The 25811-nt window shown below is 55.5% G+C and overlaps 2 protein-coding genes across 5 annotated transcripts in view; one reads left to right on the forward strand and one right to left on the reverse strand.

Moving 5' to 3' along the window:
• The window catches only part of BOP1 (BOP1 ribosomal biogenesis factor), a 25979-nt gene extending 21137 nt beyond the window's left edge, over positions 1 to 4842 (reverse strand). The window contains exons 1-2 of the mRNA XM_072775497.1: positions 4483 to 4842; positions 2713 to 2907 (exon numbers count right to left, since the gene is read on the reverse strand). Coding sequence (XP_072631598.1) covers positions 2713 to 2907; positions 4483 to 4827 — 540 coding nt within the window. The 5' untranslated portion in view covers positions 4828 to 4842. The remainder of the gene's footprint in view (positions 1 to 2712; positions 2908 to 4482) is intronic.
• Positions 4837 to 25323, forward strand: HSF1 (heat shock transcription factor 1). 4 transcript variants are annotated; one of them, XM_072775573.1, is made up of 14 exons: positions 4837 to 5081; positions 20009 to 20117; positions 20534 to 20670; positions 20915 to 21039; positions 22059 to 22134; positions 22207 to 22268; positions 22395 to 22491; positions 22584 to 22720; positions 22805 to 23080; positions 23462 to 23542; positions 24382 to 24487; positions 24570 to 24635; positions 24718 to 24790; positions 24868 to 25323. In XM_072775573.1, the coding sequence occupies exons 1-14, from the start codon at positions 4965 to 4967 to the stop codon at positions 25071 to 25073; spliced, it is 1668 nt and encodes a 555-aa protein (XP_072631674.1). In that variant the 5' UTR covers positions 4837 to 4964; the 3' UTR covers positions 25074 to 25323. The 4 variants fall into 4 exon arrangements, with proteins under 4 accessions (XP_072631674.1, XP_072631676.1, XP_072631675.1 ...); XM_072775574.1 differs by having other exon boundaries at positions 4839 to 5081; positions 24721 to 24790; XM_072775575.1 differs by lacking the exon at positions 23462 to 23542 and having other exon boundaries at positions 4838 to 5081.
• Positions 25324 to 25811: the final 488 nt, after the last annotated feature.

Raw genomic sequence — 25811 nt, forward strand, 5'->3', positions numbered from 1 at the left:
CGAGCAAGCAGACCCAAGAACGTGGTACTGCAGAGAAACCCGAGCTTCGCTAGCAGGAACCCGAGGAAGAAGCGGGTGGACGAGCGCGGAGGGATAGAGCACGGGCACACCAGGATGAGCGCCCCTCCCACCAGACTCCATGGAACAGCCTCTTGAAACAGTTGCACATGTTACCTAGCTAAGAGAACTTAAATAGAAATTTTTTTAAAGGGAGGGGTGCAGGGAAAGAAAGAATATCCTAAGCAGGCTGCACACCCAGCACAGAGCCCAATGTGGGGCTCCATCTCACAACCTTGAGATCATAACCTGAGCCAAAATCAAGAGACACACACTTGACTGTACCACTCAGGGGCCTCAGGTAGAACTTCTTAAGGTTTTTTATTTATTTGAGAAAGAGACAGAGATGTTGACAAAGATTGAGAGAGAGCACGAGCAACGAGGAGAGGGAGAAGCAGACACCTCGCTGAGCAGGGAGCCTGATGTGGGGCTCCATACCAGGACCCTGGGATCACAGCCCGAGCCGAAGACAGTGCTTCACCAACTGAGCCACCCAGGCGCCCCCAGATAGAAGATTTTTATTTAAAAAAGTAATTTAGGACAGCCCGGGTGGCTCAGCAGTTCCGTGCCGCCTTCAGCCCGGGGCATGATCCTGGAGATCGGGGATCGAGTCCCACGTCAGGCTCCCTGCATGGAGCCTGCTTCTCCCTCTGTCTGTGTCTCTGCCTGTCTCTGTGTGTGCCGCTCATGAATCAATAAATAAAATCTTAAAAAAAAAAAAAAAAGTAATTTAAAAATTTTTTTAAAGTAGGCTCCATGCCCAATGCAGGGCTTAAAACTCATGACCCCAAGATCAAGAGTAGCATGTTTTACCTAGCAAGTCAGCCAGCTGCCCCCCGCCAAATTATTTAATTTTTAAAGATTATTTTTAGGGACGCTTGGGTGGCTCAGTTGGTTGAACATCTGACTCTTGAATTCAGCTCAGGTCCTAATCTCAGGGTACTGGGATCAAGCCCTGTATCAGGTTCCCTGCTCAGCGGGAAGTCTGTTTAAGATTCTCTCTCTCCTTCTCTCTCTGCCCCTCCCACTCATGCACAAGCATGCGTTCTCTCTCTCTCAAAAATTAACTAATTAATCTAAAAATTATTTTTAAAATTTTATTTATAAAAAACAATAAAAACCCCTTTTTAAAATAAAAAAATCAGGGGTGCCTGGGTGGCTCAGTAGGTTGAGTCTGACTCTTGATTGTGATTCGGGTCTTGATCTCACAGGTGTGGAGCCTAATTTACTAAATAAATAAATAGATGTGTGGATCCTTAATTCTAAGAGGAGGAGAAAAGACATGGAAAGATGATTGAGGGGCAGTCTGGGTGGCTCAGCGGTTGAGCGTCCACCTTCAGCCCAGGTCGTGACCCCGGGGTCCCAGGATCGAGTCCCACGTCAGGCTCCCTGCAGGGAGCCTGCTTCTCCCTCTGCCTGCGTCTCTGCCTCTCTGTGTGTCTCTCATGAATACATAAAATTAAAAAAAAAAAAAAAAGGAAAAATGATTGAACTATTAGCCGTGGTCACCAAGTAGAACAAGAGTAATGAGAACTTTAACTCTTTACACTAAGTAGTCTCGAGAAAAGGCTTAATTTTTGTCAAGGAACTTGTATTTTTTTTTTTGAAGATTTTATTTATTTATTCATGAGAGACACAGAGAGAGAGAGAGAGAGAGAGAGAGAGAGAAAGGCAGAGACACAGGCAGAGGGAGAAGCAGGCTCCACGCAGGGAGCCCGACCTAGGACTCGAACCCAGGACCCCAGGATCACGCCCTGGGCCCAAGGCAGGTGCTAAATCACTGAGCCACCCAGGGATCCTCCGAACATGTATTTTAAAATGTTGTATTTTAAAAAGTTAAAAAAAAAAAAAGGAGGAAAAACAGTTGCTCATCATCCTACAAACCGGTCAGTACACTTCACACACCATCCAATGTGCACGCCGGCATCATGGTTAAAGCCTGAATGGGGTAGCTTTAAATATCACTTTAAATCCTTTCTTCTTAGGAAACAATCAAACAAGCTTGGCTTTTTGGTTTCTATTACGGGAGTGCATTTCCGTATGACTCAAGGTATTAACACCAGACCCACCGAGAATACCAATAGTTATAAACTACTCTCTCAAACGTTCCAAATAACAAATATTGTATTTTAGTTAAACCAAGCTTTTCTCTCATTTTTCTCACTTCACGGCAAAGTGCACCCTTCCCCATCATCCCAGGGTCACGTACAGCGCCAAAGCCTCAAGCAGTGAGGTTCCCTGGGATCAGGCTCGGGTGTTGGGGTCTCCTGCGTGTCCCGAGAGCTCCCCCCAGCCCCACCCCGGGCCTTGCCCCCAGGAGGTCCGGCCTGCGACTGAGTCTAGCCAAGTGGGCTGAGGGCCATGGAGAGGGGACTTCAGAATCACCTGAAGAGGAAGCCCAGGCATGTGGGATTTTTGGAGTTCCTGAGAACAGAACACGTAACTGTGTTTGAAAAACAACACCCAAGAGCTCAGAGCAAGCCAGCTCTAAGCAAGTGTTCTTCATGGCCCCAAATGTGCCCACGGGTGCATCGTGGTCCTTGGGGTTCCCCAGGAAACTTGGGAGAAGGGCACAGTGCGGGGACAGCCCCTCAGAGAGCCTAACACCTGGCGGTCACTTTCTTTTGTGAAAGAAAAGGCTCCTCACTCACTCACCTGCTGCCCAGCGGTCTTCTCCGGCCCACCGTGGCCCTCATCACTGCTGACCTCCTCCTCTTCCTCGGCCGGGTCATCCTCACTACTGTCGCTGCCGGAATCTTCCAGGCCTGAGAACACACTCTCTTCGCTTTCAGACAGGCCAGAATCGCTGCCCTCCTGGAGGCTGGGAGCAGGGGCACCGGCGAGAGAGGACTGCAAGGAGCACAGTAGTGATGACAGCCAGACCCCCAGGCCGCCTGCCACCCAGCAGGCACCCTGCTGACCCAAGGCTCTGTGTGGCCAGCCTCCAAGGCCACAGTCCTCAGGTCGCAAGCCTCTACCTCCAGCACCCGGGTGGAGCCTTCCCCACTGCCCGTCCGCCTCCACTGGCAGCACGGCCGCCTGCCCTTGGAAGGAACGTTTAACTTCCCGCATCTCACAAGGGAGGGACTTCTCAAGGACACCTCTTTCTTAAGAGTTCAGTTCCCATCACATAACCACCCTGGGCTCTCCATCCTCCACACCCCATGCTGGCAAACTTCAGAGCTATGAGGGCACGAGGGCAGAGACGGGACCAGCAGAGACAGGACCATACAGGGGCTTGTATCCCTGAAACAGGAGCCCCCGTATCCAACTAGACTGAAATCAACATTGAGGTAAGTTGTCAAAGTGGGTTGAATGGTGACAAAAATGATCCAAGTTTTACTTAAAGACACGTAGAGAGCTACTCCCCCGCTCCTGGGTGAGGCCCAGCTCCTGAGCAGAGCTCTGCTTCAGATGCCATCTCATCCTAAGTCTCCAGGACACGCTGGGGGAACCTGTCCCTGCCTTTTAAAAACTAAGAACTTGTAGCCTCTAGGAAGCATGTGAGCACAGAATCCTGGCTGTCACTCCTCAACAGTCCACAGCTCTCACCCAGGGAGGCAGCCTGGAACCGCGTTAGAAGTCTTTCCTAGAACAGCTTTCACAGAAACGACTCTGATTTCAGCTCAATCACACTGCGCATCTCTGATACTTAGCTACACAACTACAACAGCAAATAAAAGCACAACAGACCATGGGGGAGGAAGCCACCCCGTGTGGCAGAGTCACCTGGGCACGGAGCCACCTGCCACAGGCGGCACCCGAGGGAGGGGGACCCCTGGGGGAGGGGGACACCCGGGGAGGGGGGCCCCAGGGGGAGGGGGACATCAGGGGGAGGGGGACACCTGGGGGAAGGACACCTGGGGGAGGGGGGACATCGGGGGAGGGGACACCCGGGGACACCAGGGGACGGGGTACACCAGGGGGCGGGGAGACACCCGGGAGAGGGACGCCCAGGGGGAGAGACACCCAGGGGACACTGGGGGAGAGGGACACCCGGGGGACACTGGGGGGAGGGGGACGCCCGGGGGAGGGACTCCCGGGGGACACTGAGGGAGGGGGACGCCCGGGGGAGGGACACCCGGGGTACACTGGGGAGGGGGACGCGGCGCGGAGCCGCACGTGCTCCCGGGACTCTGGACCCGGACGGACTGACAGCCCCCGCAGGCCACGCGTCCAGCGCCGGGAGCCCGGCCTCCACGGCGCCCTACGCGTACGGAACACGGCTGACGCGCTGCAGCGCCTCAATACGTCGACCCCCCGGAGGCCGCCCGCCCCCCGCCCCACCGCCGCGGACGCGCAGGACCCGGAGCCCTTCTTCCTCCCGATCCCGGGCCCGCCGCGCGCCGTGGGCCGACTCGCCACCACGTGCGGCCCCGGGCCCCGCCGCCCGAGCCCCGCCGCCCGGGCCCGCTCCCGCGTCACCTCCTCTGGCTCCGGCGCCGCCTCGGGCCCCCCCGGCCGCTTCCCGGGTCGAGCCCCCGTCGCCGCCGCCGCACCGCCCGCGCCCCGAGCGCCCGCCATGCTGCCCAGCCGGTCACGACCCGCACCGCCACTTCCGGCAGCGCGGGCCGCGTGGGGCTGGGGGCGGGGTCTGCGGGGGCGAGGGGCGGGGCCGGCCCCTCCCCTCCCGGCCTGACGGTGGGGCGGGGCCAGCACGCGCAGGCGCGCGGCGGTCGGAGACGGGGCGGGGCCGGCGTGCGCGCGCCAGGGTGACGCGAACGGGCGGCGCCGGCGGGAGCGCGCGCGTCGCAAGATGGCGGCGGCCATGCTAGGCCGCGGGGCCGTGTGTGCGCAGCGGGCGGCGGCGGCGGCGCTGCCCCGGCGACAGGCGCGGCGGCGGCGCTAGCCCGGCCCTCGGTCCCGTTTCGCGGTCGTCACTTCTGCCTCTCCCCGCCTTGCCCGGCATGGATCTGCCCGTGGGCCCCGGCGCGGCGGGGCCCAGCAACGTCCCGGCCTTCCTGACCAAGCTGTGGACCCTCGTGAGCGACCCGGACACCGACGCGCTTATCTGCTGGAGCCCGGTGAGGGGCCGGGGCGAGTACCCAGAGGGTGGGTGTGGGGCGGGGCCGGGGCCTGCGCTCGCTGTCGGCCGCTCCGCGCGCCGAGGGCCGCCGGCGGGGAGGGAGGCCTCTCAGGTCCTTCGCTCCCCGTCGGACCGTCGCGGAAGTGGGTCTGCCCGGAGAACAGAGCCCGGCCTCGCAGGCCACCGCCGTGCCCAGGGGACCCTCTCCGTTTTCTCAGATGAGTTCCAGGGCGGGATGGCCGGCGGCTCTTCGGAGAAAATTAGGACGCGGTGCGTGGACTGGAGGTCGTCGCTCTGGTGCGAAAGGGAGAGCCACGAAAACAGAAAGTAAAACGTCACAAAGTTCAGGTTGATCTCGAACCCATAGCCAGAGATACTGGAGCTGGGTCTCCCCGGAGCAGCTTTGTTTTTCATTCCTCATAGGGCGTCTTTATTCAGGTCCCTGTCTTCAGTTGCCTGGCAGCGGGCTTGTTTACAGGGTTTGGCCCTGCAAGACCGGACAGCTCCGGTTTTGCGGAGGTAAATTGGAGAGTGTGTCTGGAGTTGAAGATCAGAATCTGCTGTTCCCAGCCTGGCTGTGATGTCGTGTCCCGGGGAGGCCAGAGCCATACCCCGGGGCCGGCAAACGGGTGACCCCGAGAGAGGCCACACTGGTCACGCAGAGCCTCTGGGTGCCTCCAAATATGCTTGACCCCTCGAGGGCCAACATGCTGGGTTTCTGACTTTACTAAGCACTTCCCTTTCGTGCTCTGAAGCCATTAGGAATGAAGAAGTGTTCAGGTCGAAGCTAAGTCTTGGCTTGTCTGTTTGCCCGAGCTCTGCTCTGCCTAAAGATTGTCTGGGAATAGGGGATCCCTGGGTGGCTCAGCAGTTTGACATCTGCCTTCAGCCCAGGGCGTGACCCCGGGGTCCTGGGATCGAATCCCTTGTCGGGCTCCCTGCTTGGAGCCTGCTTCTCCCTCTGCCTCTGCCTCTGCCTTTCTCTCTCTCTGTGTCTCTCTTGAGTGAATAAACAAAATCTTAAAAAAAAAAAAGAAAAAAAGAGAGAGACGGGAAATAAAGAGACTAGGTATTATGCCATGTTCTTATTGGAGACACTGTTTCAGTGATACGCGTGTGGGCACTCTCCATTCCCCAGTGCACTACCTGTTTCCTACCTGATGAGAGGCAGCACCCTGAAGTGGGGAAGCATGCCATCCCCTCTTTCCAGACTTCGGATTTTTCTAACCAAAGGAAGTGACCACACATTTGTATCTTCCTTTATCTTCCTTCTTCCTCTTTTTCCTTCCTCTAACTTCAAGGAAACACTCTTAACCCAGATCCAGGAGGGGCATCAGAGATGCCCTGGGATAGTCCAAGCCTAATCCTACTATGGTGATCTATCCCACCTTCTAGGGTGCCCTTTAATCTGCTTGCTTTTTCTGATTTTTTTTTTAAAGTTTTTTTTTAGAAGATTTTTTATTTATTCACGAGAGACACACACACAGAGAGAGAGATGCAGAGACACAGGCAGAGGGAGAAGCAGGCTCCATGCCGGGAGCCTGATGTGGGACTCGATCCCCGGTCTCCAGGATCACACCTTGAGCTGCAGGCGGTGCTAAACCGCTGCGCCACCAGGGCTGCCCGCTTTTTCTGATTAAAGATTGTGAGGCATGTGGGTGAAGCGTCCCCAGCTTTCTCTCCAGGACCCACAGCCCGTATCCTGGGCAAGGCCTTTGAACAGGAATGATCAGGCTTGTGACAGCCTTTGCTTACAGTGGCTGCCTATGTGGGTTTGTCGAGGGGCAGGGGGATGGGGAACCAGCCTGAGCATGAGTACGTGAACCTTCCTGGTCTGTATGCAGGTCAGGCAAGACGTAGTGGTAGGGGCTGGCACTCACAATGAATACAGAAGCCAGACAGTAGCTCAGCAGTGGAAGGAAGCCCTTTCCAGGCCGGGTGGGGGGCTGCCGAGCTGCCTGGCTCAGAGACAGGAGATGGTCTGTACCTGTGGCCTTGATCAAAAAAGTCCACACAGTGTCTTCTGCAGAATTTTGGCCCAGAGTGTGACTCTCAGAGGCCTTGGGAAGCTCTGATGTCCTTGGTTTTGGTGCCCCCCACCCCCACCCTTTGTTTTGAAAGTTTTCTCACAGTTCTACCAAGAGAAACTCACCATGTTTGACCCAGGGGACAACAGGCAGTCAAAGGTGTGGTGGCTGACTCTCCAGGCTGAGTACAGTGGGGGATGGGGTCTAGCCCCAGAAACCCTCGCCAGTGGGGCCAGGTTGGGACAGCACTGAGCTTCCTTTGCCAAGCATGACGGACAGACCACAGGTCACTGCCCCGTACAGTTGTGTTGACCTACTGTCAAATCCTCCTACAGTTAAAGACGCACTGAATATGGAGTCTGAGGTGGATAAACAAGGGTCTTTAGAGATGCAGCTGCCCCCCACCCCCAGGTCCTGCGACCCTGCAGCTCCTGCTGCTGCAGGGAGTGAACTTGGCCACCGGGAACACAGCCTAAGGGTGTGCCACAGCTCTCCTGACCTACAGCCTGTGCTTGTTCCCCTTGCCTCCCACCCCCACGGGGACTGTGCATGAATCAGACCTGTCTGGCCTAGGGATCAAGGCCAGGTGAGCCCGGAAGGTGCCTGATAGCACAGTTTAAGGAAGCACTTCTTTTTAGGCCACCTAAAGACTGGGGAGGCTGGGGAGCCCGAGGCGGGACTGTGCTCTGATCAGTGCAGGGCTCTTTCTAGGAGCAGGAGTGGATCTAATAGGACTGTATGGAGGCAGACACCTAGGAACTGGAGGTCGGCAAGGCCAGGGCCTGTCCCAGGTGGCCCTCGCGAGTGCCAGTGGCCAGAGGGTCACTCTGGAGAGGCTGGGTCTCAGGGTGGAGAGTCAGGGACACAGCACTTCCTGCAGTTAGGTCATCAGCTCCCCATGAGACCGCTTGAATTGCTCTGGTCGCACCCATACACTCAGATTTGGCCATGGACCATTTCCAGAGTACCCATGACAGGCAGGGACACTCCTTCTCCCCTGACACTGAGTGTCTAGGTGAGGACCCGACAGGCCCTCTGGATCCTGCCCTTAGGGATGTCAGTGGAACCAAAATGCTGAAGGAGCACCCCAGGTTACCACTCCCCAGTGGCAGGCCGGGAGGCATGCCGCAGGCCCTGACGCTCCCAGGGCCTCCCTGGAGCAGGGCTGCAGTAACAGCCGCCAAACAGTAGCCCAGCTGTGCTTATTCAGACCTTAGGTGCATCGTGAGCCCAAGCCTTCTTGTGTATCAGTTTTCCTCCAGGGCCATCCAAGGAGGTGACAATTGGCCATTTTGTAGATAAGAACACTGAACCTCGGGCAGCCCGGGTGGCTCGGCCGTCTAGCGCCTGCCTTCAGCCCAGGGCGTAATCCTGGAGACCTGGGATCGAGTCCCACGTCAGGCTCCCTGCATGGAGCCTGCTTCTCCCTCTGCCTGTGCCTCTGCCCCCCCGCCCACCGTCTCTCATGGATAAATAAGTAAAGTCTTTATTTATTTATTTATTTATTTATTATTTATTTATTTATTTATTTTTCATTTATGATAGTCACACAAAGAGAGAGAGAGAGGCAGAGACATAGGCAGAGGGAGAAGCAGGCTCCATGCACCGGGAGCCGGACGTGGGACTCGATCCTGGGTCTCCAGGATCGCGCCCTGGGCCGAAGGCAGGCGCTAAACCGCTGCGCCACCCAGGGATCCCCAGTAAAGTCTTTATTAAAAAAAAAAAAAAAAGAACACTGAATCTCAAAGACATCAGGAAACTTCACAAAGAAAGCTGGAGGTTGAAGTCCACTATCTTTCTGATGACCACCAGCTGTTGCTCCCTGACTGCCTTGCCAGGCACTCCGTATTTCCTGGCGGCAGCAGGAGACCCCGACCCATGCCCCCAGGATCAGGATGCTGGCCCCACCCCCACCTGCTTCTCTTAGTTAGACCCTAGCCACACCTGGACCGACCAGCACTGCAGGGTTTCAGTCAGGACTGGATTTGGGATTTTTACATGAGAGTCCCCCTCACCCCTTCAGTAGAGATAATACACACATGGACGGATGAGACTGGCACAGACCTGTAAAGGACAGACTCTACACTGTGGGGTGGGGAGGAGGAACTCAGGGCACAAGGGTCTCAGGAGGGGGCTGGAGGTCTGAACCGTGGTGGCCTCCTTGGAGGGAAGGCAGGTGTCCCGTGTGGCTCACAATTCTTTATTAAAGGACCGGAAGGGGGCAGTGGGATGGACCCACTCTAGAACACACAAAGAGCTCCCATCAGGTATCACATGGGGGCTGGGCCAGAGGCCTCACACTCCATAGACCCCAGAACCTGCAGCTCTGGCTGTAAGGCTCCCTTTCCCTCTGGATGGGGTGGGAGTGCTGTCTTCACAGGCAGTGAAAGGTGGAATGCCAACCCTCAAATGCTTCCCGGGGCTGGCAGCACAGTAGCTGCCACCACAGACCCCTCCCTTCTTGACCTGAAGGCCACGGAGTGATCAGAGTCACCAACCTGCGTGTGTGTTCCTTCATCTGGAGATCCGTGCAGGGGCCAGTGGCCAGAGAGTAGGAGGGACGTGTTGGTGCCTGTGTTGCTGGGACTCACTAAAGCTGACTTCAGCAGGAAGAACAGGATGTAATGGTGCAGCTGGTCTTACACTCAAGGACAAAAGTCAGGTGGAGGAGGAGGACCTAAAGGACCCTCCTTTTCTCGACCAGCCTCACACCTCCTGTCACCTCACTCTGCGGCCTGGATTTCTCTGCTTCTGTGGCCACATGGCTCCAGACATGTGCCTACTGCTCCTCATGCCCATGTTCCTGCTGCATGCAGGGGACCAGGGCACATCACGCCCGACTAGTCTTTGGATGGACATTTGGGGGACGACGGTGTTCTGGGCAGATACTTGGAAAGTGCAGGTGGTCCCCCTCATGGAATACAGTGGTGGTTAACCCTTTGGGGTCATGAAGCCCTTTGAGAAAATACTCAAAGACAGAAGCCCTCTCTATAAAAACATATATGCCTGCAGAATTTGGGATTCATTGTAGGTTGTTCCTAGTGCCATCAAAAATAAGGTCAGAGACTCCAAATTTACAGTCCGACTTGGCATTGAGACTTGCATCTCGGAGCACCTGGCTGGCTCGGTGGCTAGAGCATGCAACACTTGATCTCAAGGCCGTGAGTTCGAGCCCCATGCTGGGTGTAGAATTTACTTGGGAAGGGAGAGGGGTGGTGACACCTGAGTGGCTCAGTCAGTTCAGTGTCTGCCTTCGGCTTGGGTCATGATCCCAGGGTCCTGGGATAGGGCCCCACGTCAGGCTCCCTGCTCAGCAGGGAAGGCTGCCTCTCCCTCTCCCGCTGCCTCTCTTCCTGCTCATGCTCTCTCTCACTGTCAAGTAGATACATAGAATAATTTTGTTTTAGAAAGTGCATCTCGGGATGAGGGCATCACTCACCAGCCAGCAGTGGGGCACTCACTTCTCTCTGCTTCTCCATATTTCTAATTGTAGGCTTTCACTATACCAGAGGAAAAGCTGAGAGCACCCCCAGGAATCCCCCAGAGGCAGCAGAGAAGGAAGGGTCCTGGACCATGAGGCAGGGAGATAGAATGTCACGTTCTGTGAAGGTCTCACCAGAGACTTTCGAAACTCCGTAAGGCAGGGCTCGTGCGACATACTCAGTGTGGGCTTAACCCTTGAACAGTGTTCAGGATTGGAAAACAGGAAGGACAGGTAAGCCACACAGGTGCCCAGGTTTTCTGCCTGGAGGCGGTTTTCAGACTAACAGCCCAGCTTTGGAGAAGCTAAGGCAGCTAGAGTTTGCAAGGTGCGGTCAGGGAAGGGAGCTGCACTGAGACGGAGCCCCAGGAGTCTGTGCATGAGCCCATTTGGGTCTTCAGCAGGTGCTGGTTCACCTGCCCGTAGGAGGAGACCTATGAAGCCAGCCTGAGAACCTTCTAGAGAAGGAACAGCTACTGAGGAGAGCTCACGCGGGGCGGCGAGTCACCTGAGCTCTCCCAGCCAGAGCGGAGGAGCCACCTGGACGTGCAGAGCATTCCGCAGAGGCTACAGCTTGGCAGTGGGACCGAATCAGGAGAGTCTGCCCCCAGTGCAGTGTGATCAAGTTTAGAGAGAAGCCTTGAAAGACCAGGCTGATCCCCACGGAACACTCTGGGGAGGAAGACCACACGACTAGACACGACGTAAAGACCTTCGTGTCCAGGGCCCTATCAGAACCAACAGAGGAGCCACTTGGCAGGAGCGTGTGTCCTGTGACAAAGGGCAGTGTCATAGCAGTGTTCCCAGGGCTGAGGGGAACTAGCCAACAAAGACACTGAGACAACTGTAAAAATATTCCGAGTGCTCAAAGAAGTAAACCAAATCCATGAAGACAGACGTGGAGGACAGAGAATAAAGTGTCAGTGGCACACATATCCCAGAATTCCAGACTGTTCGTGTAGATACCCCTTCAGGGAGGTGTCACGTATCTTCCCACCTGTACGTGTGGGCTACACGTAGTGACTTTGTTCCGAGAAACGCAGAGTGGGAACGGGTAGGGGCGACGACAGCGGAGACCCCTGACGGGGCCTCGTAGTGTGCATCCTGCCGTGACACGGCGAGGGCACTTACCGTCTGTGGTCTTCCCCTCCAAAAACTTACATAACCTCACCTGGTCAAGAGGAAAAGACACAGGACAAATCCAGGTTGAGGAACATTCTACAAAATACCAGACCAGTGCTCCTCAAAACTCAAGGTCAAAAGAACCAGGAAAGTCTAAGAGGTTGTCGTAGCCAAGAGGAATATAAGGACACATAACAACTGAATGTCATGTAACCCCTTGGATGATGTCCTGGGACAGAGCGGCATCAGCTAAAAACTAAGGAAATCCGAATAAAATAGGGACTGTAGTTAATAATAACGTATGGGTATCCACCCTTTTTTTTTAAAAAGCTCACGTTATGCCATCTTGCTCGTACAGAAGACCTACGTTAGTACCTGTTTCAGCCAACTAAAAGAAATCCAAAAAGGATTTTCATTTTTACAAAAAGCGAAAATAGCATTCAGCATATTTTTTGCAGCAAGCCATGGTAGAGGCAGTGCACGTTCCACGCGGCAAGGGTGGCCCTGCCAGGCTCTTTCCTCAGGGGCTGTACTCAGCATCTCAGCCTCACACTGCTAGAGCTGTGCGCTGTGTCTGAGTACCTATGACTTATATCAACTTACTTTGTGCATCCATTTGCAAGGTGTGTTCTGAGGTATCAGAAAAACGTAAGTGATTATTTTTGGGGGTCTGGGAATACTCTATATTTTGCCATATTGATTAACAGTAATTCCTGGGACACCTGGGTGGCTCTGTGAGCGTCTGCCTTCGGCTCAGGGCGTGACCCGGGATCGAGTCCCACGTCAGGCTCCCTGCATGGAGCCTGCTTCTCCCTCTGCCTGTGTCTCTGCCTCTCTCTCTATGTCTCTCATGAATGAATAAATATATCTTAAAAAAAAAAAAAAAACAAAAAAAAAAAAACAGTTAATTCTCGGCTTTAAAAAATTTGGGTTAGGGATCCCTGGGTGGCGCAGCGGTTTGGCACCTGCCTTTGGCTCAGAGCGCGATCCTGGAGACCCGGATCGAATCTCATGTCAGGCTCCCGGTGAATGGAGCCTGCTTCTCCCTCTGCCTGTGTCTCTGCCTCTGTGACTATCATAAATTAAAAAAAAAAAAAAAAATTGGGGTTATAAAAGATTTCATAGGAACACTCTACTTTCAGATAGCAGGGAAAACCTCTATATTGATTCATTACTTGTGACAAGTACCCAATGATACTGATGGTTTGCAGAGCATGTGAGAACCCTGTACTATCTTCCCAATTTTTCTGTAAATCTGAAGTTACTCTAAAATCCAAAATTTATTTGTATAAGTCACTGTCGGGGATTAACAGCAGATTAGAGGGCAGCCCCGGTGGCCCAGCGGTTTGGTGCTGCCTTCAGCCTAGGGCGGGATCCTGGAGACCCGGGATCGAGTCCCACATCGGGCTCCCTGCATGGAGCCTGCTTCTCCCTCTGCCTGTGTCTCTGCCTCTCTTTCTGTGTGTGTGTGTGTGTGTGTGTGTGTGTGTGTGTGTGTCATGAATAAATAAATAAAATCTTTAAAAAAAAAAAACAGATTAGATACTGCAGAAGAAAAGATCACTGAACTAGAGTTCTATGGTTATAGAAACCGTTCGCAGTGATTTCCAGGAAAACCAGACTGGACACTGAGCAGAGCCACCTGGAGACAGTATCACACAGCCTGACACACAAGTGAGGTCCCAGGATAAAGGAAGAGGGAATGCTTAGATGTAACTATCCAAATTTTTGGAAAGCTGTGAACCCACAGATCCAAGATTTATAAGAACTTCCAAGGAAGGGGAACGCCTGGGTGGCTCAGTGGTTGAGTGTCTGCCTTCTGCTCAGGTCATGACCCCGGGGCCCTGGGATCGAGTCCCACATCGGGCTCCCCGCATGGAGCCTGCTTCTCCCTCTGCCTGTGTCTCTGCCTCTCTCTCTCTCTCTCTCTCTCTCTGTGTCTCTCATGAATAAATGAATAAAATCTTAAAAAAAAAAAAAAGTCCCAAGGAATCTACCAAAAGAAGTTACTAGAACTAACAAATGAGTTTAGTGAGGCCACAGGATTCAAGGGTAGTATATAAAAACCAATTCTGCTTCTATACACTAGCAATGAATTGTTGAAAATGGAAATATTTACAATAGCTTCTAAAAAACCACAAAGGGGCGCCTGGGGGGCTCGGTTGAGAGTCCGAGTCTTGATTTCGGCTCAGGTCGTGATCTCAGGGTTGTGAGATTGAGCCTTTATAGGACTCTGTGTTCAGCAAGGGGTCAGCTTGGGATTCCTCCCCCTTGGCCCCTCCCTCCCTAAAATAAGTAAGTAAATCTTTACAACACTCACACACGATATTTAGCAGTTGTGTTACTTACTGCTGTGTAACCCATTATCTCCAAACGTAACTGCTTAAAACAACAACGTCTCTGTTCCTGAGAGTCACAGACTGATGTGGACTCAAGGTCTCATGAGGTTGCAGTCATTTCAAGACTCAACTAGAGAAAAGAAACCTGCTTAAGTGTTTGTGGCAGGTAACTTTTGTCAAGAGACTTGCATTGCTCACCACGCAAGCCTCTCCCTAGGCCGCCCTTAGCAGGTCAGCCCGCTTCTCTCCGAGCAAGAGATCCTAGAGAGCAAGATCCCTAGGTGGCCTTAGTAACACGTTCTCCAAAACCATCACACCTGCTAAATGCTGGTGGTCACAAAGAACAGCCCTGGTACAAGCCCCATGTTGGGTATAGAGATTACTTAAAACTAAATAAACTTTTTAAAAAGTTAGACAAAAACAGTTCCAAGAAAACTACAGACCAGTATCTTTCAAAATGCCTTCTATAAAATAGGAGCAAATCTAGCAATATATTAAAAAAAAGTAATGTCAAGGGTGGTTCAAGATTTTAAAATCAAGTCAATATAATCCATTGTGTTAATAGCCTGAAAGAGAAAAACCACATAATCATATTATTTGCAGGAAAAACATTTGTCAAAATATGATGTTCAGGGCAGCCCGGGTGGCTCAGTGGTTTTGTGCCCGCCTTGGGCCCAGGACGTGATTCTGGGGACCCGGGATCACATCCCACATCAGGCTCCCTGCAGGGAGCCTGCTTCTCCTACATCTCTCTCTCTCTCCCTCTCTCTCTCTCTCTCTCTCTCTGTCTCAAATGAATAAAATCTTTAAAAAATAAAATATGTTCATAAAAAAATATCCTCTGGAAGCTAAGAATAGTGGGGAACTTATTCAGCCTAATTCAAAAGGCTCTACAAAGAAACTTACACCTAGTATCATACTTAATGATAGGAGAGCCTGAATGTTTTTCCCCTAAGATCAGAATAAGGCACAATGTCTATTCTCACCAGTTCTAGTCAACATTGTACCGGAAGGCCTGTCCAGTATTTGAAGAAAAGAAAAATTAAAGGAATATGTTTTGGAGAGGGAGAAATAAGACCAGTCTTATTCATGAATAGCACGATTGTCTACACAGAAAATCCCAAGAAATCTACAAAAATACTCCTAGAACTAGGGGTATCTGGGTGGCTTAGTTGGTTAAGCATCTGACTCCTGATTTCAGCTCATGTCATAATCTCAGGGTCGTGAGATAGAACCCTGTGTCGGGTCTAGGCTGGGCTGGGAGCCTGCTTAAAATTGTCTGTTCCTCTCCCCTCTGTCCCTACACCCACACACACACACTTGCACATGCATGGTCTCTCTTAAATTTTTTTCTTTTTAATATTTAAAAATTAAAAAATATATACTCTTAGAACTAAACAATGAGTTTTGCAAGATTATTAGATACAAGGTCAATACAAAATCAATTGCATTTCTTTTTTTTAAGATTTTTTTTTAAAGATTTTATTTATTCATAACAGACACAGAGAGAGAGAGGCAGAGACACAGGCAGAGGGAGACGCAGGCTCCATGTGTCCATGTGCCCCAGTGTCACACCTTGAGCTGAAGGCAGCCACTCAACCACTGAGCCACCCAGGTGTCCCTCTAAACATATTTTGAATGTGTTCCTTGAAGTCTTGGTTAAATGTGATGTCTGTCACAGGCAGTTACTGTTTTTCTCTTTTCCCTGTGCATGGATCATACTTTGCTGTTTCTTTACATGTCTCATAATTTTGTAGAAAAAAAGTACATTTTAGGGGTGCCTGGGTGGCCCAGTTGGTTAAGGGTCTGCCTTTGGCTCAGGTCATGATCCCGGAGTCCTGGGATCGAGCCCCACATCAGGCTCCCTGCTCAATGGGGAGTCTGCTTCTCTCTTTCACTCTCAAATAAATAAAGGCTTTAAAGATAAAAAGAAAGAAAGAAAAAGTATATTGTAGGTAATGCTGTACTTCTGGATGACCACCCCACCCACCCACCCTTGTGCTTTTTTGGGGGGGGGGGGGTTGCTGGCTTGTAGGTTGCGTCAGTGAGGTCTGTTTCTCCGTGTTAGTTCACTGGCTTGGGGTGTTACACCCAGACTGTAGGCTCTGTAATTACTGCCTCATTGTTCTGTTGGCTTTGACAGTACCCCAGGGCACAGATTGTTGAGAAGTCTGGTCTAATTACATTCAGGCAGTGGTGGCCTTTAAGTTCTGTCTGAGGTCTGTTCTGACCTGGGCGGGCTGATAGCTGTCTTTGCTGTGTGAGCAAGCTGGCCTTGGTTAAGCCTTTTACTGTTCCTTTTTTTTTTTTTTTTTTTAAGACTTATTTATTTAGTGGGAGAGAGAGCATGCACACACGATTTGGGGAGGCACAGAGGGAGAAGGAGAAAGAGGATCTCAAGAAGGCTCCCTGATGAACACAGAGCCTGACATGGGACTCGATCCTACAACCCACAGATCATGACCTGACCTGAAATCAAGAGTTGGTGGACCCTCTACCAACTGAGCCACTCAGGCACCCCTCGAGCTTATTTTACTCCTAATTTAGAGGTGCTGTTGTTTTCCAGAGCAACCTTAGGCTTGAACTTTCTAACACTTTGGTTTCACATAAACTGAGTTTGCTTGGGGAGAACTTCAGAGTTTTCTTTCCTTTGGGCTGCCTCCCTCATGAGAACTCTCTGAGCCACTATTTTGGGCACTGGGCAGGGCAGTGGGCTCTGGTCTTCCTCGCTTGGCTCTCCCAACATGGATGCTGTACCCTACATGCTAGCTGGAGTGAGGGCAATCGGGGTGCCTGGGGTACAGCCTGCATTATATGGATGGGGGCAAAATGGAGAAGCACCCACACACACACCTCTTGGTTGCAGTCACCAAGAATTTAGCCTCTTGACCTTGTTGTTAGACAGGATAAGAGATACTGGTGGCCTTCTCCTCTCAGTGAGATACAGTAAGTCTGTAAGTAAACAGAAGGGAGAGGAACCCCCACCCTCCTGGTCATGCTCTCCCAAAGTGTAGCATCAACCAAGGTGAACTGAGTGGGGAGGGAGCAGCTTGCAGCTCGGGTGCTACAGGCTCACTAGTCCTGCATAGGTTTAGTAGGTTTTTTTGAATAAATGTTTTCATTTGTTGTATGCCTTTAGGATCATTTCCAGAGACTTTTTTTTTTTTTTTTAAGATCTTATTTATTTATTCATGAGAGACACTGAGAGAAGCAGGCTCCCTGCAGGGAGCCTGATGTGGGACTTGATCCCAGGACCCTGGGGTCATGCCCTGAGCCAAAGGCAGACAATCACTGACCACTCAGGGGTCCCAAGACTTTAAATGGTTTGAATAAGCTTTGTTTCACTTGGGAGTGGTTCACACTTGACATCCCAAATGCAAAGTTGCTCCTTCCTTTTCAAAGAGTAGTTTTGGGATCCCTGGGTGGCGCAGCGCTTTGGCGCCTGCCTTTGGCCCAGGGCGATCCTGGAGACCTAGGATCGAATCCCACGTCAGGCTCCCAGTGCATGGAGCCTGCTTCTCCCTCTGCCTGTGTCTCTGCCTCTCTCTCTCTCTCTCCCCCCCCCCCCCCCGTGTGACTATCATGAATAAATAAATTAAAAAAAAAAAAAAAACAAAGAGTAGTTTTGCTCCCTTTGCTCCCAGATACAGAATTCTGGGTAAACAGGTTTTTTTCTTTCAGCCATCCCAGTGCCTTCTGGCCTCCATGGTTTCTGATGAGAAATCAACTGTTAATCTTATTAAGGGTCCTTTGTACAAAATGAGTCTGTTTCTCCCTTTTTGCGTTGAAAATTCTCTCTGGATCTTTTCATCCTGTTTGATTATGAAGTATCTAGGTGTGAATTTCTTTGAGTTTATTCTGCTTAGAGTTTGTTTAGCTTCCTGACATTTTTCATCAAATTTGGGAAGTTTTTAGCCATTATTCTCTGTCCTCTCCTGCTGGGACTCCCATTGTGCTTAAGCTGGTGTTTGGTGGTATCCCACAGTCTCTGAGTGCATTTTTCTTCATTGTTTTCTCTTTCTGTTCCTCAGGCTGGATAATCTCAATTGACCCATTGTCATGTTTGATTCCTTGTCTGTGCTCAGATCTGCTTTCAAGCCCCTCTAGTGAGTTTTAGGCCTGAGTTGTAATACTTTTTAACTCTAGATTTCTGATTTGGTTCATTTTTATGATTTTGCTCTTTACTGGTACTCTTTATTCTCGGAGATATTCTCATACTTTCCCTTATTTCTTTAGATACGGTTTCATTTTAGTCTTTTAACATATTTGAAATAGCTGATTTAAACTCTGTCTAGTAAATCCAACTTCTAAGCTTATTTAGGGATGGTTTCAACTGATTGCTTTTTTCCCCACCATATACGCTGTGCCTTATTTCTTTGCATGTCTCATACTGTAATGAAAACTGGACTTTCAGTCGATATAACATGGCACGTGTTGGTTTCTGAACATCAGCTTCTCCTTCCTCCCCAGGGCTGTTGCTTTTGCTGTTTCTTATGCTGTCGGTATTTGTTTGTCTAGTGACTTTTCTGAATTCTGGACAGTGTATGGTCTTCATTGTTCGTGACCGCTTAAGTCTTTGCTTGGTTAGCTTCACAGGTACAGAAAGGGGCAGAAATTTCCTTTGATGCTTGGAACCCATAAGTGCCCCATTCTTTGCTGGGGGCTCTGAATTTATCAGGGTAAGCCTTCAGTGCTCAGCCGGGCAGTTGACGCCTCTACTTCATTCTCTGTTTGCTGATGATGCCTCAGAGTCAGCCCAGTGTGCAAACCTAGGGCCTTTTCAGGCCTTACCTCATTCTTGATGCGGCCCCGCACGTGCACGTGACTTCTGGATTTGCAGGAAGATTTGGGGTTTTTCCAAAACCCCAGCTTTTCCTCTTAAGTTTCCTGGTTAGCCTGGTTTTTGCCGTAACTGCTATCCTCTGCCTTAGACTCAGAGTTGTTACATCCGCTCTTGATGGTATCAACATCCCCAGGGAAAAGGCTTTTTCTCCTGGGAGAGTTTGGGGTCAAATCAAGCAAAGACAGCTTTGCAAGTGGAATCTCCAGGGAGCTGTCAGACCAGTAAGATAGCAGATCTCTGGGAGTGGGGCGTTGAAGGAGCTCCGGCCCCATCGTCACCCCGGCTGCCAGGGAGCTGGGCTTCTGTGATCTCAGCTGCTGGCAGAGGAAGTGGGGAGGGGGCAAGTCAAAATACCACAGCACTCAGCTCACTGGGGTTACCTCGAGTGGCGAGTGAACCGAGTGAACCACGGCTCTTGAATAAACGCTCCCCATGTTGCTGTCATCCCTTGATGGGTTTTCAGGGTTCTGAAAAAGTGCACCCTAACACTTCTGCCAGTGTCCTTAACACTGCTTTGGAGGAGGAGGGGTCTTCAGAGTCCTTCCTCCTCCCTCCCCCTCACACGCGCACGTGTCACCTGGGGGCCCTCTGGCCTCTCGCTCTCCTTACTCTTAGTGCCCTCTCTGACGGGAAGCCTTGCCGGTGTACCTTGTAGACTCCCGCCACCCCTCCTCCCCTCCGCACTCCCTGTCCCTGCTCCAGGCCCCTGACCCTCCTGGTAGCTCCTGGACATAGGTCAGAAAGGAGATGAAAGAAGAGTAGTGGGGTGACTCCGTCAGGACCTCCATTTCTCGTCTCATGCCCACAGGGACGGGCCTGCGGTTCTGAGCACAACTGTGTTTCCCTCCAGAATGAATGACGTCAGGCTCCCATTGTCTTGGCTGCCTCACTTTGGGGTCTTAGCTGCTCTTGGGGGAAATTTGCTGATTACCCTAAAGACTGGGTCTGAAAAGCTATGTGTTGGGAACCTCTGACCCCTGGGGCAGGGCTTCCCGACTGGGACGAGGGCCTCCTGTAGGGCGCGCACAGAGGGGCCGGGAGCCGAGCTGCCCACCTCTCGGGGGCGTGCCCGCCTGGCCAGCCGCGCGTGACTCCGCCCCTGTGTCCCAGCAGAGTGGGAATAGCTTCCACGTGTTCGACCAGGGACAGTTCGCCAAGGAGGTGTTGCCGAAGTACTTCAAGCACAACAACATGGCCAGCTTCGTGCGCCAGCTCAACATGTGTGAGTACCCGCCTGGAGGGCGTGTGGGGCAGGGACGGAGGGCCGCCTCCTCTGAGGGTCTCTGCAGCCCTGCTGCCCGGTCCCGTGAAGGATGGGGCTGCGGGTTCTGACACCTGCGCTGGCCTGGAGGCGGACTGTGCACCTGGGGGGGCAGGCTCCGGTGGGCCTGAACCCAGGGTCCTCCGGGCAGAGTTTGTGAGCGCAGCCGGACACAGCCGCGTGTGGTCCAGGAATGCGGGGTCTCCCTTAGACTGAGAGCACCAGCCGCCGCGGGCCGTGGTGTGACCAGAGCCGCGCCGGGCACGGCCCTCCCCCCGGGGTCCTCCCCACGTCCCTCAGCGGGGCAGCGGCCAGGCTGTAGTCGGGGTCTGGTCCCCAGCCCTGAGGCAGAGCCGCCCCCACCCCGTCACATGCAGACGGCTTCCGGAAGGTGGTGCACATTGAGCAGGGTGGCTTGGTCAAGCCAGAGAGGGACGACACTGAGTTCCAGCACCCGTGCTTCCTGCGTGGCCAGGAGCAGCTCCTTGAGAACATCAAGAGGAAAGTGACCAGCGTGAGTAGCCAGCCTCCCTCTCTGCCTCCTCAGACCTTCCTCCAGGCCACGCGGGCCAGCAGCGTCCGCTTCCTGTCCTGCTGGGCCTGTCGCTGCTGAGGGCAGCTGGCCCCCTGCCCCCGCTTGCCCGCCGTGGGCCCCCTCGCCCAAACCCCAGCAGCCACCACGTGAAGGCCCCTCTCCAGACACCAGCCCCTTGGCCTTGGCGCCGCATCCCAGGCCCTCCCTCTTCCCGGGAACCCAGGTCTCCACACTGAAGAACGAGGACATAAAGATCCGCCAGGACAGTGTCACCAAGCTGCTGACCGACGTGCAGCTCATGAAGGGGAAGCAGGAGAGCATGGACTCCAAGCTGCTGGCCATGAAGCAGTAGGTTCCCTACAGCGAGTGCAGAGGGGCCACCGGGCAGGGGAGATGGCGGGACGAGAGGACCCGGCCGGGGGGTGGGGGTGGGGGACCTGAGGAAGGTGCAAGCCTGCAAGCCAGCAGTGTCCTGGGGCCTCCTCCCACCAGCCCTGCCTCCCACAGTTTGTGGCACAGGCTCCCAGGCCTTCTGCTCTCCACATGTAGTTAAATTGGGACTTGAACTCCCTTCTGGGAGACAGGGTCCACCCCCCCAGTGTTCCTGCCCCAACGGGCAGAGCTGGGCTCCTCCCACTCGCTGTGTCATGCAACCTCACTGCTGGGTCTCCACGGCCCATCGAAGCACCAGCCCTGGGGGCCCCGGGGGCCCCAGCAACCACAGCCTAGGGTGGCTGTCCTCATGACTCCAGGGTCACAGAAGCAGCTCCTGGGCTCTGACCACCCTCCCAATGGGGTCCCTCAGAAGCCAGTGGCCCTATGGCACCTGGAAATGGGGGCCAGGTGAATTTGGCCTCCCAGAACGTGGGTACCTCTCGGGACAAGGCCAAGGGGGTCAATTCCATGTCAGTGAGACATTCAGGAGGCGTGGCAAGGCCTGCTCACAGCCCCGTGCATCCCTGTTGGGAAGATGGTGCTCCAGTGGCACTCATACCCCTTGAAGCCCCTTCTGAGCCTTTCACAGGCCCCGTGATGGGCCCTGAGCTCCCTAAAGGCCCACGACAACCCCCATCAGCCACTCTGCAGCCTGAACAGCTGGGCTGCACCGTACCCCAGGCCTTCCCTCCTCGCCTCAGGTTCAGTGGGGCAGACACTCGGGTTGTGTGCCCCCACAGGGGTCTCCTCCAGGATCCTGGGGTGCACCCAACATGCCCCTTCCTTGGGAGCCTCACTATCCTCCACCTGTACCTCTATCTGTCCCGCCCTGGCCCTGTGGCAGAGCACCGCACACATGACCCACACCTGCGGGCGGTGGGGGGTGTCTGCGGAGCCCCCCAGTCCTGCTGACTGCACCCGGTGTGTTACAGCGAGAACGAGGCCTTGTGGCGGGAAGTGGCCAGCCTGCGGCAGAAGCACGCCCAGCAGCAGAAAGTCGTCAACAAGGTGCGCGGCGGGCCCCGGGGGGTGCCTGCAGGTCCCGTCCTCGGCTGGGCTGACTGTGCCTTTCCCCCGTAGCTCATCCAGTTCCTCATCTCCTTGGTGCAGTCGAACCGGATCCTGGGGGTGAAGAGGAAAATGTGAGGCCCAGGGGCGGGGGGGCTGCTCCTCAGCTCGGGGCCCCCGGCCACCCTGTGTCCTCTTGGCTGAGGCCTGGGTGGCCGAGGCCCGGGGGAGGCACCTGACCCCGCCCCTTCCCCCCACAGCCCCCTGATGCTGAACGACGGCAGTTCGGCACATTCCATGCCCAAGTATGGCCGGCAGTACTCCCTGGAGCACATTCACGGCTCGGGCCCCTACTCGGTGAGCACCGGGTGCAGCAGGCCTGGCCCGGGGGGGCGCGGGCAGGCGCCGCTGCGGCTCCTGCCACATAGGTCACCTCCCTTTGATGGCAGGCTCCTTCCCCGGCCTACAGCAGCTCCAGCCTCTACTCCCCAGATGCCGTCGCCAGCTCCGGACCCATCATCTCCGACATCACTGAACTGGCCCCCAGCAGTCCCTTGGCCTCCCCGGGCGGAAGCGTAGACGAGAGGTGGGGGCCTCGTCGTCCTCCCACCCGTCGGGAGAGGGGTGGGCTCACAGAGCCAGCTCCTGATGTGTGCGCCCCCACACGCAGGCCACTGTCCAGCAGCCCCGTGGTACGCGTCAAGGAGGAGCCCCCCAGCCCTCCTCGGAGCCCCCGGGTGGAGGAGGCCAGTCCTGGACACCAGTCCTCAGTCGTGGAGATACCCCTGTCCCCCACCGCCCTCATTGACTCCATCCTGCGGGAAAGCGAGCCTGCGCCCGCCGCCCCAACCACACCCCTCACGGATGCAGGGGGCCGCCGCCCCTCACCCTCGCCCCCGCCTGCCCCGGCCCCTGAGAAGTGCCTCAGCGTAGCCTGCCTGGACAAGTGAGTGCCCCCCACCCACCTCCACCACAGCCTCTGGAAGCTGGGACTGTCCTGGAGGGGCTGCTACAGGGTGGTCGTCAGGCGGCGGGCACACGGTCGCTGGAGGACGCACCAGCAGACCCGGCCCTGAGCTCAGAGCTTGCTGGGCCCACGTCCCCAGGGTCTCAGGAGCCAAGGGGGTGTGGCCCCGCAGGCCTGTGACACCTGCTCTCTGAGCCACTCTGGCTGCTGCTGTCACCCCTTCCTGCAACAGGCCACTGCACCTGTCCTGCTGCCCAGCAGGGGGCTTGCCCCAGAGGCCAGGCAAGCAAGGGCGGGGGGGCACGGAGTCCACCTGGCCCCCACCTGCAATCGGGGGGCTCTTGTCTTTGTATCTTGCAGTTTGGCTCGCGCTCCACAGATGTCTGGGGTCGCCCGCCTCTTCCCCTGCCCCTCCTCTCTGCATGGCCGAGTCCAGCCAGGGTTAGCGCCGTCCCCACTGGGGAGGGAGGAGGGCTCCGCCAGAGCTCAGGCCCCTCCCCAGCCTCGGACCAGACCCTGGCCTGGCCATGAGCACTCGGCCCTGCCCGGTGAACAGGCGCCGGGCCCTCTGCAGCGGGGGGCAACCCCCACCCCAGGCTCTGGGGCCTGAGCCAGTGGCCCAGGTCGCCGACTGACCAGGATGGGCCTCCCAGCCTGGCAGCTGCCACCGGTGCAGCCGAGGCCCTGGCTGCTGTGTGCACTGGCTTCCTCGCAGGGCGGGGAGGGGTGAGGCGGGGCCCCAAGGACACCACCCAGAGTCGGCCTGGTGGCCGCCCGTCTAGTGGCCCAGGGCCTTCTTGGCCACAGCCTCCTGACCCAGGCCTCTTTCCCAGCATGCACGGGGGCACACACACGCGTGCACACGTCAGACCAGCCCTCCGCACCCTGCTGCAGTTCCCCCTCCCTGTCCCTACCGCCTTCCAATGGAAAGGCAAGACCTTGTCAAGCCTTGAAAACTGCCCCCAGCCCGTCCTGCACACTGAACCCCTCCTGCCCCCTCCCCACCGCCACGTTGGCCCTGTGTGAAGTGCCTCCAGAGGCCTTACTGTGCCTCACGGTGACATGCCGGTGGCGTGGCCTGAGCTACCGTCCCCGCCGTGGCCAAGGCTCTGGCCCTTTTCCCGCACACGCTGTGCAGCGGGGCCCCCCCGGGAGCCCAGGCAGGGTGGGGCGTCGCTACGGGCAGCCCCTCTCGGATGGCGGGTGTGAGCACCGGCAGGAAGGCATCCGGCTGGGGGTGCCTAGAGCCCCACTTTACCTGCCCCACCCACTCCGGCTAGGACGGAGCTCAGTGACCACCTGGACGCCATGGACTCCAACCTGGACAACCTGCAGACCATGCTGACGAGCCACGGCTTCAGCGTGGACACGAGCGCCCTACTGGACGTGAGTCCCTCCCCTCCCCTCCCCTCCCCTCCCCGCGGGCTGCGGGCTCCCAGTGTGGCCTGACTGCCCTCCCTCCCCGCAGCTGTTCAGCCCCTCCGTGACGGTGCCCGACATGAGCCTGCCCGACCTTGACAGCAGCCTGGCCAGCGTGCGTAGGCAGGGAGGGGGGCAGGGGCCTGGGGCGGGGTGGGCCGGCAAGCCGGAGCCTCACTCTGCCCCCTGCTCCCCAGCAGATCCAGGAGCTCCTCTCCCCCCAGGAGCCACCCAGGCCTCTTGAGGCAGAGAACAGCAGCCCTGACTCAGGTGAGCCAAGCCCCGAGCCCATGCCCGCCCCGCCCGTGCCCCCCACACCTGTGCCCTGACCCAGCCCCCACCCCCAGGGAAGCAGCTGGTGCACTACACGGCGCAACCCCTGTTCTTGGTGGACCCGGGCTCCGTGGATATGGGAAGCAGCGACCTGCCCGTGCTCTTCGAGCTGGGGGAGGGTTCCTACTTCTCCGAGGGGGACGACTACACAGATGACCCCACCATCTCCCTGCTGACGGGCTCTGAGCCCCCGAAAGCCAAGGACCCCACTGTCTCCTAGAGGCCCCAGGAGGAAGGCTGGCCAAGGGCTAGGCGTGGACCCCGGTCGGCAGCGAGGGCCACAGCCCTGTGTGCCTGGCTGGCTTGAGGCTTTACAGCCACCTTGGACTGACCAGCACTGCGGGGATTCAGTCAGGATTGGATTTTGGGTTTTTACACGAGAGTCCCCCTCACCCCTTCAATAGAGATATACACACACACGGACAGACGGACGGACGAGACTGGCAGAGACCTATAAAGGACAGACTGTACGCTGTGGCCTCCCGCGTGTTTCCTCCCGCCACCCCCAGGTGGGGAGGGGGTGGGGGGCTTGGCCGTGGTGGCCGCCTTGGAGGGAAGGCAGATGTCCAGAGCAGAGCTGTGCGCACCTCACTCCACAGGAACCGTGTGGCTCACAATTCTTTATTAAAGGATGGGACGGGGGCAGTGGGATGGACCCGCTGGAACACCCTCCCCACAAGGGGACCGGGGCGGGGGGGTGAAGAGCGTGGACGGGCACGCCATGTGTATCTTCCTGGCACAGCCGTCCCTGCTCTTAACGCGGTCTCAAGGCACTGGGCTGATTTGGGAGCAGGGGAGGGGTGGGGGGCAACAGACCAGAGCAGCCCACCTGATGCTCTGTGCCCCCGGCGTCCGTCCCCTACCCCCCATCCTCAGCACGGCCCAGGGTGACAGCTACCAGGAGGCAGGGGCTGCAGGGCTCTTGAGGCCACCACCCAGGCACCTTGTCACACCCCTG

This window comes from Canis lupus, chromosome 14 (genome assembly GCF_048164855.1).
Source record: "Canis lupus baileyi chromosome 14, mCanLup2.hap1, whole genome shotgun sequence".
NCBI classification, from domain to species: Eukaryota; Metazoa; Chordata; class Mammalia; order Carnivora; family Canidae; genus Canis; species Canis lupus.